We start from the raw sequence: 10813 nt of genomic DNA, 5'->3' as shown, positions 1-10813 counted from the left end.
ACAGGGGGAGCATCATGTGAACTCCCTGTGAACTCCCAGGTGGGCAGTCCCCTGGGTAAAGGGGAGCAACCTGAAAGGGATAGGAGCTGGGGGCGTGTGCTTGGGCTCCTGGATGGAGAAGCCTCTCCAGCGAGGGGACCGCCCCCCAATCTGTCATGAATCGGAGGGGGGAATGCCTTCACTGCCCTTTTCAATGCAAGCCCCACCGCCCCACCTTGTCCGGCCCCATAGGCGGAGGGCCCACACTTGTCCACCTGTGCTGTCCAGCATGGTCACCACTGGTCATATGTAGCTAGTGTGCCCTTGAAATGTGGCTGGTTGGTGCAAATTGAGATGTGTTGTAAATGTAAAACACACACTGACTTCAAAGACTTAGTATTGAAGAGAATGTAAAATAAAAATCTCACTAATAACCTTTAATGTTAATTACAAGTTGAAATGATAGTATTTTGGATATATTGGATTAAAATAGATTATTAAAATTAAGTTCCCCTGTTCCTCTTTACCTTTTTCAACATGCCTGTTGGAACATTTAGAATCACAGACCTGGCTTGCATTTGTGGCTGGTAGTTGTGCCTTTACTGGACAATGCTGGTCTGGGGTTATGCCATGCTTTTGCTCCTTTGTCATGAGCAGGCTGGGAAAGTTGGGCACCACCTCATACACGCACACACAAGCACATGCACACACACACACACACACACACACACACACACACACCACGCAAGATTACAGGACAGGGTAAGGAGTGAGTAGCACCTGGCACACGCCCTCACCTACCTTCTCTCCTTTCTCCTGGTTCCGGACCCTGCCCCTGAGCCTTCATCAACCGTTGAACCCTTTGGAATTTACAGGCCTGACATCAGAGACAGTGGTGAGAAGTCCTCAAAGGTAGATCACTGATTCACCGGGGAGCAGGGTGGGGCAAGGTGAGTCAGTGCTTAGCACTTAGTCATCCAGGTTCAGTTCTGGAAACTTCTGAAGCTACAGCTTTCGGGGACCAGTGACTCCCAGTGAAGAAAGCCAACGTTGTGGTCTTCAGAAACACACGATGTTTCTTGCCCAGGTCTATCTGGGCAAAAGAGGTGAAAACCTAAATGTGTTTTATAATTGTGCTTTCAAAAACACAGGTCTTTCTCGATTGGCAATTGAGGGCTCACAGTATCTTGAGATCCTTTGTGTCCTGACAGCCTTCACTCCCTGCCCTCACTGAGGGGGGACAAGAGGAGTAATCACCTAGAAACCAAAAGTTAAAACCCTCCCAAGTTGAGTTACTTGAAACATCTTAATGGTGCAGCGTTGAGGGGCACATTTGAACTGCTAAAATCTAGCCACGTTTTGCTACTTTGCCCGTCAGTTTCCAGCTTCTCTAATGTGGGCTGGGTCTGTGTGTCTTCTGTCATGCTGCGTTGCAGCCAATAAGGTGTGTGGGGTCCAAACAGATGTCATTTTGGAGAGAGTCCATGTACATTCCTACGGACTCAGAACATCCTGGAATGTACCTTTTGAGACTGCTTTCCTGAGCCTTATACTCAAAAGGCACAAAATCATTCTGTGATCCTACGATATCGTGTGCCAGCAAGGGCACACAAATAATTTCCACCCTCTTTTCATCCACAAGAAGCTCATAAAAAGGCAGGATCTAGCCCAGAAAGAAGAATTCCTCCTTTTTTTTTTTTTTTTTAAATGGATATTGCAGATGCAAGGACCCCTTATTGGCCTCATCTGGCTTCCACTAACCAGGCTGTCAGAAATAATATCCACCTTCAGAATGAAGACTGGCCACTTTGTTCGAACCATTCACGATACTCTACTGAGGCTCTCACTGTGCCTGTCAGTTAGGGACAGCTAGACCCTCCTTCTGTCCCCAGCATCCCCAGCACAGTGGCTAATTCGCAACAGTCACAGTTCACGTTTGCTGAGCCAACTATGACAAGCCCCTTCAGGCGATTTCCAAAGGGGAAATTGCAGAAAAGCCTGGTGCAGTGGCAGCACTGAAGGCTGAGCGAGGGCTCCTTTGATCTCGGATCTGGTGGAACCCAGGGTCATTTGGATGATGAAACTCTGGTGTGTCTGTCTATCTCACAGCCTCCTTTTGTATTTCCCACATGCAAGTAGGTAGGATCTTGATTTCTCTGGGAACCTGGCTTGGCTTGTTTTGGTGTATGTGATGGAGCTGGTTCAGAGTTGTGGGAGAGGTGAATCCTAGAGCAGACAAGCCAGGGCTGGTTAGCAACTTGCCATTGTGTCAGGAATCCCAGAGAGAGGCTTCCAAAGTCCTACCCGTCTTGCCTTCTTTAAGTCCGTAGAATTTTTTTTCTTTTTATTCAGCTATCATTTACATACAGTAGAATTTACCTTTTAGAGGGTACAGCTCAGAATATAAGCAGCTGTGTCACCATCATCACACTCAAGATGTAGAAAATTTTCCATCACCCCCCCCCCAAATTCCCCCGTATCCCTTTGTAGCAAATCCCAGCCCCTGGAAGCCACTGATCTGCTTTCTGCCCCAATACGTTTACCTTTCCCAGAATGCCTTATAAAATGGCATCACAGCAGTAGGGTTCAAACAGTCTTTTGAATCTGGCTCCTTTGACTAACATAAGGCATTTGAGATTCATCTGCCGTGTGGTCTGTACCAATAGCTCGGTCCTTTTTAATGGCTGAATAGCATTCCATCATGTGGCTCGACCACAGTTTATGTATCCATTCTCCCACTGAAGGAAATTTAGGTTTTGATGGCTGTTGATAATTACACATCAAGCTTTGATAAACATTCGCTCGTGGGATTTTATGGGAACTTGGGTTTTTATTTCACATGGGTATTCCACTAGGGGTGAGACTGTTGGCTCATATGGTGGTAGTGCTTTTGAAGGTCTTTTTAACGAAGAGAAGCAATGTTGAAAAAGTGGTGATGCATTCCTTAAAAATTAAGGCTTTGTCATCATCTGAATCACATTTTACACAAGCTGAGGGCTTACCTATAAACACTGAGTGTGCTGAACACTTTATACTTCAGCATTTCAGTCACTGGGTGACCGTAGGCAAGTGACATGACCTCTCAGAGCCTCAGTTTTTCCACTGCAACGTGCAGGTAATATTAGGCCAACCCCATTGGATTATTGCGAGGATTAAATGAGTTATGGAGCATTTGGAGCTGGCTTGGCACATAGTAAGGCCATGTCAATAGTATAGCCATTATAATGTTTATTTCCTGGCCCCTTTCAATTTCATCCTTATAGCAACCCTGGGAGGTAAGATCTCACTCTTACCTCCATTTTATAGGAAACACACCTATAATGATCAAGCAAGTTTTACAAGATCACACAGTCAGTAAATAAGTAAATAGTGGGTCCAAGATTTCAGCTGAGGCTGACTGACTCTAGGCTCACCTGCTTTGTTCCTATATTCACAAGTGTTCTCCCAAAGAAACAGAACCAGGATTGTGTGTGTGTGTGTGTGTGTGTGTGTGTGTGTGTGTGTGTGTGTTAAGAGATGTATTTCGGGGTGCCTGGGGGGCTCAGTCATTTAAGTATCTGACATCATATTGGCTCAGGTCAAGTTCCAGCCCCACATCAGGCTCTGGGCTGACAGCTCAGAGCCTGGAGCCTGCTTCAGATTCTGTGTCTCCCTTGCTCTCTGCCCCTCCCCTCTTTGTGCGCTCTCTCTCTCTCTCTCTCTCTCTCTCTCTCTCTCTTTCAAAAATAAACATTTAAAGAAATTTTTCAAAAAAAAAAATATATATATAAGACATGTATTTCAAGGCATTGGTTTACACGATTGTGGGCACTACCTAGGCAAGTCTGAAATCTGTAGGGCTGACCAGCAGGCTAGAAACTCTTGGCCAGGAGCTGATGCTTCTTCCTCAGGGAAACCTAAGTATTATTTGCTTTTAAAGCCTTTCAACTGATGGGACAAGGCCCACCCACATTATCCAGGGTCATCTCCTGTACTTAAATCAACTGACTATAAATGTTAACCACATCAACACTTACATTACTGTTTACTTGAGCATCTGGGGACTATAGCCCAACTAAACTGATGCATAAAATTAACCACCCCATCTTCTCAGAGTTGAGAGCTCAAGATCGGCTGAGGTTTCTGCAGAGGCTACTGTCCCAGTAACATTTTGAAGTGTCCAATGAGTGTCCAGGTCAAAAAATCCTAAGGAGGGGCGCCTGGGTGGCGCAGTCGGTTGAGCGTCCGACTTCAGCCAGGTCACGATCTCGCGGTCCGTGAGTTCGAGCCCCGCGTCAGTCTCTGGGCTGATGGCTCAGAGCCTGGAGCTTGTTTCCGATTCTGTGTCTCCCTCTCTCTCTGCCCCTCCCCCGTTCATGCTCTGTCTCTCTCTGTCCCAAAAATAAATAAACGTTAAAAAAAAAAAAAAAGTTTAAAAAAAAAAAATCCTAAGGAGAGGTGTTGGGGTTATTTTGCATACATTGGCGTTAAACAAAAATTCCTGAACGTGACCCAGACTCACACAAGGAAGAGCGAGTCTCCAGCCCTAAGTTTGCCCCCAAATACAAAGACACCCAAAGTCATGTAAAGACCTTTGGAGGCTGCCATATTTGTAACTCTAAATTCATACTAGGGGCGCCTGGGTGGCTCAGTCGGTTGAGCATCCGACTTCGGCTCAGGTCATGATCTCACAGCTGGTGAGTTCAAGCCCCACGTTGGGATCTGTGTTGACAACTCAGAGCCTGGAGCCTGCTTTCGATTCTGTGTCTCCCTCCCCCTCTGCCCCTAACCCACTCGCATTCTGTCTCTGTCTCTCTCAAAAATAAATAAATGTTAAAAATTTTTGTTTTAATAAATTAAATTCATACTATAAAATACTAGCATGTAAGCATGAAACCCACAAGCGCTGGATTTTCCTTCCTGATGATGACTCTCCAGCTATTTATGTAACTTTTTGAAAAATTGAATTATTTCCCCCCTATGATGGTTCAGGACCCTGCTGTGTGTACTCACGGGTGCCCAGCCCAGATCCATCCTCCTGGGTTGACCAGTGTGTGTACTAATCCAGTCCTTACTGACACAGTTACCCTTGGTGGGGTCAGTGAGTGGCCAAGGATGGCCGGAATCCCCCAGCTGGAAATTAGCGGAAAGCCATGGTCTTCCTTCTCAGGAGTTTCAGCTTGCACAGGGGTGGCAGTCTCTAGAAGCTTTTTGCTGTGACGCTGCCAGGAAGGGGGTGGCTCAGCAGCCCATCATTCAACAAGACAGTTAGTCACCCCTTTGATAGTGCTTCCTCTGTGCCGGGTCTGTCCTGGGCACTTTACAAATGTTGACTCATGTCAATTTCTTTTTTTTTTTTTTTCCATGTTTATTTATTTTTGAGAGAGAGACAGAGAGACAGAGAGCAAGCAGGGGAGGGGCAGAGAGAGAGGGAGACACAGAATCCGAAGCAGGCTCCAGGCTCTGAGCTGTCAGCACAGAGCCCAACGCAGGACTCGAACTCACGAACTGTGAGATCGTGACCTGAGCTGAAGTCAGATACTCAGCCCACTGAGCCACCCAGGTGCCCCAACTCATGTCAGTTTCAAAGCCCTGTGAGGAGGGTACAACTAACTGCTGCCCCCATTGTACAGATGAGGAAACTGAGGCCCCACATGGCTCAGTAACCAGCCCAAGATGGTGCAGCCAGGAAATACTGGAACTGGAAATGAAACCTGCTGTCTGGCTCCAGAGCCAGCTGCACACCACCCTGACCTCCCAAGCAGTTCTTCCAGGAACATTCCGCCTCAGCCACCATCACTGCCGACCGCTTTTTCCCTACGGCCTTCTCAGGTGGTACCCCTTTCTGAGCCTCCTTTCGCCATCAGCCCTGTCTTTGACCACAGGCACCCCAGACTGTCAGAGCCAAAGGGGATCATGTTGCCCACAGAGGAGGAAACAGAGGCCCTGTGGGGTGTATGACACGTCCATGTCCCCCCAAATCATAAATGTAGTGGGGAGAAAAATGAAGCAGATGCATTAGAAACAGGCAGGAATACTTACGAGCGTCCACTGTGACCGGGCACCAGATACTGTTCCAGGCACTGGAGACCCAGCACTGACAACTGCAGGCCGGGAGGGAGGTGAATTGAACACGAAAAGTCAAAGAACGAGATAACTTCAGATTTCAATGGCAGGTAAAGCGAAAGGCACGAGGAGGAGCCTTTTTCCCCCGGAGGGAAGATTACTCCGGAGAAGTGAGCTTTGGTCCTGGAGCCTCACCCTGCTTTATGGTGAGGACAGGGACAGTCCTGGGGCTCCTAATTGCATTCTCCCCACAGCCAAGAGAACGGTGGGTGTTTTTATTCCCCTGTTACATAAGTCGGCGTAGGGGGGGAAACCTGGGGCAAGGAAAGATTAGTCAACTTGCTCAGAGTCACCCGGAGGGGAACCCACCCCCGGAGCCCGGTGAGATGTGTGCGACCACCTCTACTGTCACCTGGGGCAGGGCGGGGCAGCTCTGATGGGCGTGGCCACCTCCAGCCCTGCCCCTTGCCGGAGGGCAGTGTCGTAACCGATCGACCCAGGCTTCGAACGGGACTCGCCGCAGGCCGGGTCAGCAAAGGCAGTCAAAGAAGGTCGCGATTGGCTCCCCGCAGAGAGTGGGCGGGGCCTCCTTCGCTCGGTGCGCGCGCCGCCGGGATGCGTTGCCGGGGATGTAGCGGGAAGGGGCGTGGCCGTGGGCGGGCGGCCGTTGGCAGCGTGGCCCCGCCCCGGATGTCGCGCGTCGCGGACCGGGCGGCGGCGATTGGTCGGAGCGGCGCAGGGGGCGGGGCGGAAGGTTCTGGAGGGGGCTGGCGGGCTCTGGAAGCTTCCGCCGGACGGGTATATAGAGTCCGGGACGGGGCGGCGGCGAAGCCGGGGTACGGCGACAGCTGGGCGGCGGGCCGCAGGCGAGGGCTATGGGCAAGGACTATTATCAGACGCTGGGCCTGGCCCGCGGCGCTTCGGACGAGGAAATCAAGCGGGCTTATCGCCGCCAGGCGCTGCGCTACCACCCAGACAAGAACAAGGAGCCCGGCGCCGAGGAGAAGTTCAAGGAGATCGCCGAGGCCTACGACGTGCTCAGCGACCCGCGCAAGCGCGAGATCTTCGACCGCTACGGGGAAGAAGGTGCGTGCGCGCGCGGCTAGGGGCGCGCCCCCGCCGTTTGACTGAAGGGGAAACCGAGGCTCGGTGGCCAGGCTGCGGCGTCCCCGGGGGACGCCCGGGTCCCGGTGGGCGAGCAGCCCCCGCCCTCCGGCCACGCGGGCCTCCGCCCTCGGATTGGCGGCCGCCCGATGGGAGGAGGAGTCCTGGCCGCTGTGCTTGCCCAGAAGCTTCTAGCAAGTCTGGGGCTGCCCCTCCCTAGGCGCCTCCGCCCACGTCCCCGAGCGGCGCCGGGGGTGCGGGTGCGGGCGGCAAGGAGGACAGCCTTAGCCGGACCGGTGGCGCTAGGGCCCCGGGGGTCCGGGGCTCACCTGGGCCGAGGTGGCAGGCGCTGGCGTCCAGGGGCGCAGGGCGGGGCCTCTGGCTGCGCGCCGGGCACGACCTGCGAGCCGCGAGCCTGCGACGAGCGCGCCGATTAGCGCCGACCTCGCTCCGGGGCCCCTGTGAGGGCGGAGTGAGGTAATCCCTGTAAAGTGCTTACCTAACCTGGTGCCAGGCACGTAGATGGCAGCGGGCGCCGGAGCAGTCCAGGTGCGGGGAGCGGCGGGGCCCGCCTCTGCCCGGCTTCCTCGGCGTAGGCCTCTTCGGGCAGGAGGAGGAAGCTTTCTTGTTGTCCAGTTGCCCGTTGATGACTCAGACTGGTTTCTGCGCTGGGTCTTAAGAAATGAAGTGGCTTCTTATGTAAGGATGGTGACAATTGGTGTCAGGGTGTGAGATTTTGAAAAGCTGTGTTTATTGTTTTGCTTCCACTTCTGCACTTCACACTTGACCAGCTCTAAAGTATTTTTAAGAGGAAGCGCTTACTGAAGGTGGACCCTGGATCATGTCTTTTTCGTCTGATCTCTTAATGGGTTTTTTGTAAGTTTTCACCTCCACGCAGGGAGGATAGGCAGTCAAGAAGTGGCAGGAGTTGGGTGGCCCTCAGAGAGGGCGCTTGGGCCCCTTGCCACTGTCCTGGCACCCTGAAGTACCTGGAGGAGGGGCGGTAAAAGCTTAGGGTTCTTCCTTGATCTTCTGTGACAGAGAAGGGAGGCTAAAAGAATTTTCCACCCCCCCGCCCCATGGCTCCCAAGCTTTTTCCCCTTAGCGAAAGGTCTTAACGGGGGAGAGGCTCCCCGCCAACCATCTGATTTCTTCTGACTTTGCCTTTCAGGCCTCAAGGGTGGTGGCCCCAGTGGCGGGAGCAGCGGTGGTGCTAACGGTACCTCTTTCAGCTACACGTTCCACGGAGACCCTCATGCCATGTTCGCTGAGTTCTTCGGTGGCCGCAATCCCTTTGACAACTTTTTTGGGCAGCGGAATGGGGAGGAAGGCATGGACATTGACGACCCGTTCTCTGGCTTACCCATGGGCATGGGTGGCTTCACCAACCTGAACTTTGTCCGCTCCCGTCCTGCCCAAGAGCCCACCCGAAAGAAGCAAGATCCCCCCGTCACACACGACCTCAGGGTCTCGCTTGAAGAGATCTATAGCGGCTGTACCAAGAAGATGAAAATCTCCCATAAGCGGCTGAACCCCGATGGAAAGAGCATTCGCAACGAAGACAAGATCTTGACCATCGAAGTAAAGCGGGGCTGGAAAGAAGGGACCAAAATCACCTTCCCCAAGGAAGGCGACCAGACCTCCAACAACATTCCAGCTGACATTGTCTTTGTTTTAAAGGACAAGCCACACAATATCTTTAAGAGAGATGGCTCTGACGTCATTTACCCAGCCAGGATCAGCCTTCGGGAGGTAGGATGCTAAGTAGGGTGGTATGTGGGGGGGGGGGGGGGGGTTGGTTTTTGAAGCCGTTCGACTTCATGACAGATACTTCTGAGCACTCAGGGGACCGGGCAAGACTGATCCTGGGACCTGGTTTTAGCGATAGGGACCTGGTGGCGCTTATCCTACATCAAACAGCGTCCGGGCAGGAGTCGAGCGCCCTAAGCCGCCTTCCGTCTAACGTTCTCTCTTTGCTCTCCCAAGGCTCTGTGTGGCTGCACGGTGAACGTACCCACTCTGGACGGCAGGACCATACCCGTCGTGTTCAAAGATGTCATCAGGCCTGGCATGAGGCGAAAAGTTCCTGGAGAAGGCCTCCCCCTCCCCAAAACGCCCGAGAAACGCGGGGACCTTATTATTGAGTTCGAAGTGATCTTCCCTGAAAGGATCCCCCAGACATCAAGAACCGTACTGGAGCAGGTTCTTCCGATATAGTCACCAGGGTTTCCCAAGGACTGACCGGGGACCTTTCCAGAGCTCAAGGATTTCCAGACTGTTCCACCAGTTGTGGACCCATGAGAGGGCGGGAGGGCCCAGGGAGGGCTTTCGTACTGCTGAATGTTTTCCAGAGAATATATTACAATCTTTCAAAGTCGTGCACTAGACTTAAGTGGTTTTTCGAGCGATAGGGCGGCAGGTGGTGGGGACCGCAGGAAAAGGCCTTCCAGTCTGTCCCACTGGGTCCTGCAGCCCTCCTCGCATGGGCCCACGCCCTCCTCCAGGCCCTGCCTGTGGGTGAGAGGCAGACCCACAGCTGGACTTGATCCGTCTGTAGCCCTTTGCTTGTGTGGCCATTAGTTGGTATCAGCCTGCCGTCTCGGTTCCCAGGCCCTGTACGCTCCTCAGTTTTTGTTGTGTGATCAGTTCGTGTTTTATTCTGTATTTGTCTCCCACGTCTTGCTGTTCCTCTGAAGAATCCTATTTTCTCTTTCGCCATCTCAAATTGAGAACTGACCTAGACTGTTTTTGCAAAACTGCCTGGCCGGCACCCACAAGCAATACCTCTCGTTCCAGCAGGACTAAGGGCGCCGGCCTCGTGTGAATGAGCTGCACAGACGCTTCTCCCTGGAGGGCCTAGGGCCCTGGACAGAGCTGGGGGCCTTCTCGACCCCTGACTCCGAGGCCAAGTGCACTCACTTAGGGGTCATACTCTTTCTTTTTTCTGTAAGGCAATCTTTAGGCACACCTGGGACTTACCGGCGACCCGGGTAATTTTGTGTTTAATGGACTCTGGACTCTTTCAAAAGGATCTGATCCTTTTGATTTTGCACAGCCCTGGCTATAATCCCTTTTGATAAAAGGGTCTTTGCTTCTGATTACAGGAGCACTGTGGAACGCTTGTAAATATGTTTTTATAATTCTGTGTAACGTTGGTGTGCACTCACAGGAAACCGGCCCCCGGCAACTGCTGCTTTCTGTATCGGGCCATGATGGAACTCCAAAGGAACCTTGGGAGTCGGGGAGGGGGGCAGGGAGGGAACAAAGTGTCTGTTCCCTGCAGGCCAGTCTGGTGCTCAGACATTGGGACTCATTGTAAGCTGCCACTGCCAGCACGAGACCAAAGCGTGTGACTTGTCAATGTGCAGCACGACAGCATTAAAGACCGATGCTAAACCTCAGGGGGGCAGTCCTGCGACTCTGTTTGAGGGCTTTGCTGGCTGGGGCTGGGGCGGTGGCTGGGCATCCCTCAGATGCAGTCAGGGAGGAGGCAGGAGTCCCCTGCGAGAGGGAGAGAAGTCTCCCAGGGCTACGTGGGGAGCAGAAAACGTCCATCCACACCACCTACATGGACGCGATCCAGGCATCCAGAGAGCCCAATGGATTTGAAGCTTTGTTTTGTGAAGGTTGGGGCTGGAGTTAAGCAGTTCACTTTCCCGTGTTCCAGGCAGGGCCTGGTTGCTGG

The 10813-nt window shown here is 52.4% G+C and overlaps 1 protein-coding gene and 1 long non-coding RNA gene across 4 annotated transcripts; one reads left to right on the top strand and one right to left on the bottom strand.

Annotated features, from left to right (window-relative positions):
- Positions 1-395: 395 nt before the first annotated feature.
- On the bottom strand, positions 396-6811 carry LOC123605412. The gene is made up of 2 exons (XR_006715756.1): positions 6001-6811; positions 396-2205 (listed from the first exon to the last, which is right to left on the bottom strand). It is a non-coding gene; the product is annotated as an uncharacterized LOC123605412 (long non-coding RNA).
- On the top strand, positions 6777-10529 carry DNAJB1 (DnaJ heat shock protein family (Hsp40) member B1). 3 transcript variants are annotated; one of them, XM_045492262.1, is made up of 3 exons: positions 6777-7110; positions 8300-8880; positions 9115-10529. In XM_045492262.1, exons 1-3 carry the CDS (start codon positions 6900-6902, stop codon positions 9343-9345), a joined length of 1023 nt encoding a protein of 340 aa, XP_045348218.1. In that variant the 5' UTR covers positions 6777-6899; the 3' UTR covers positions 9346-10529. The 3 variants fall into 3 exon arrangements, with proteins under 3 accessions (XP_045348218.1, XP_045348220.1, XP_045348219.1); XM_045492264.1 differs by lacking the exon at positions 6777-7110 and adding an exon at positions 7136-7322; XM_045492263.1 differs by lacking the exon at positions 6777-7110 and adding an exon at positions 7473-7605.
- The last annotated feature ends 284 nt before the right edge of the window (positions 10530-10813 follow it).

Source organism: Leopardus geoffroyi, chromosome A2 (assembly GCF_018350155.1).
Source record: "Leopardus geoffroyi isolate Oge1 chromosome A2, O.geoffroyi_Oge1_pat1.0, whole genome shotgun sequence".
Taxonomy (NCBI): domain Eukaryota; kingdom Metazoa; phylum Chordata; class Mammalia; order Carnivora; family Felidae; genus Leopardus; species Leopardus geoffroyi.
This window is presented reverse-complemented; position numbering and strand designations above follow the sequence as displayed.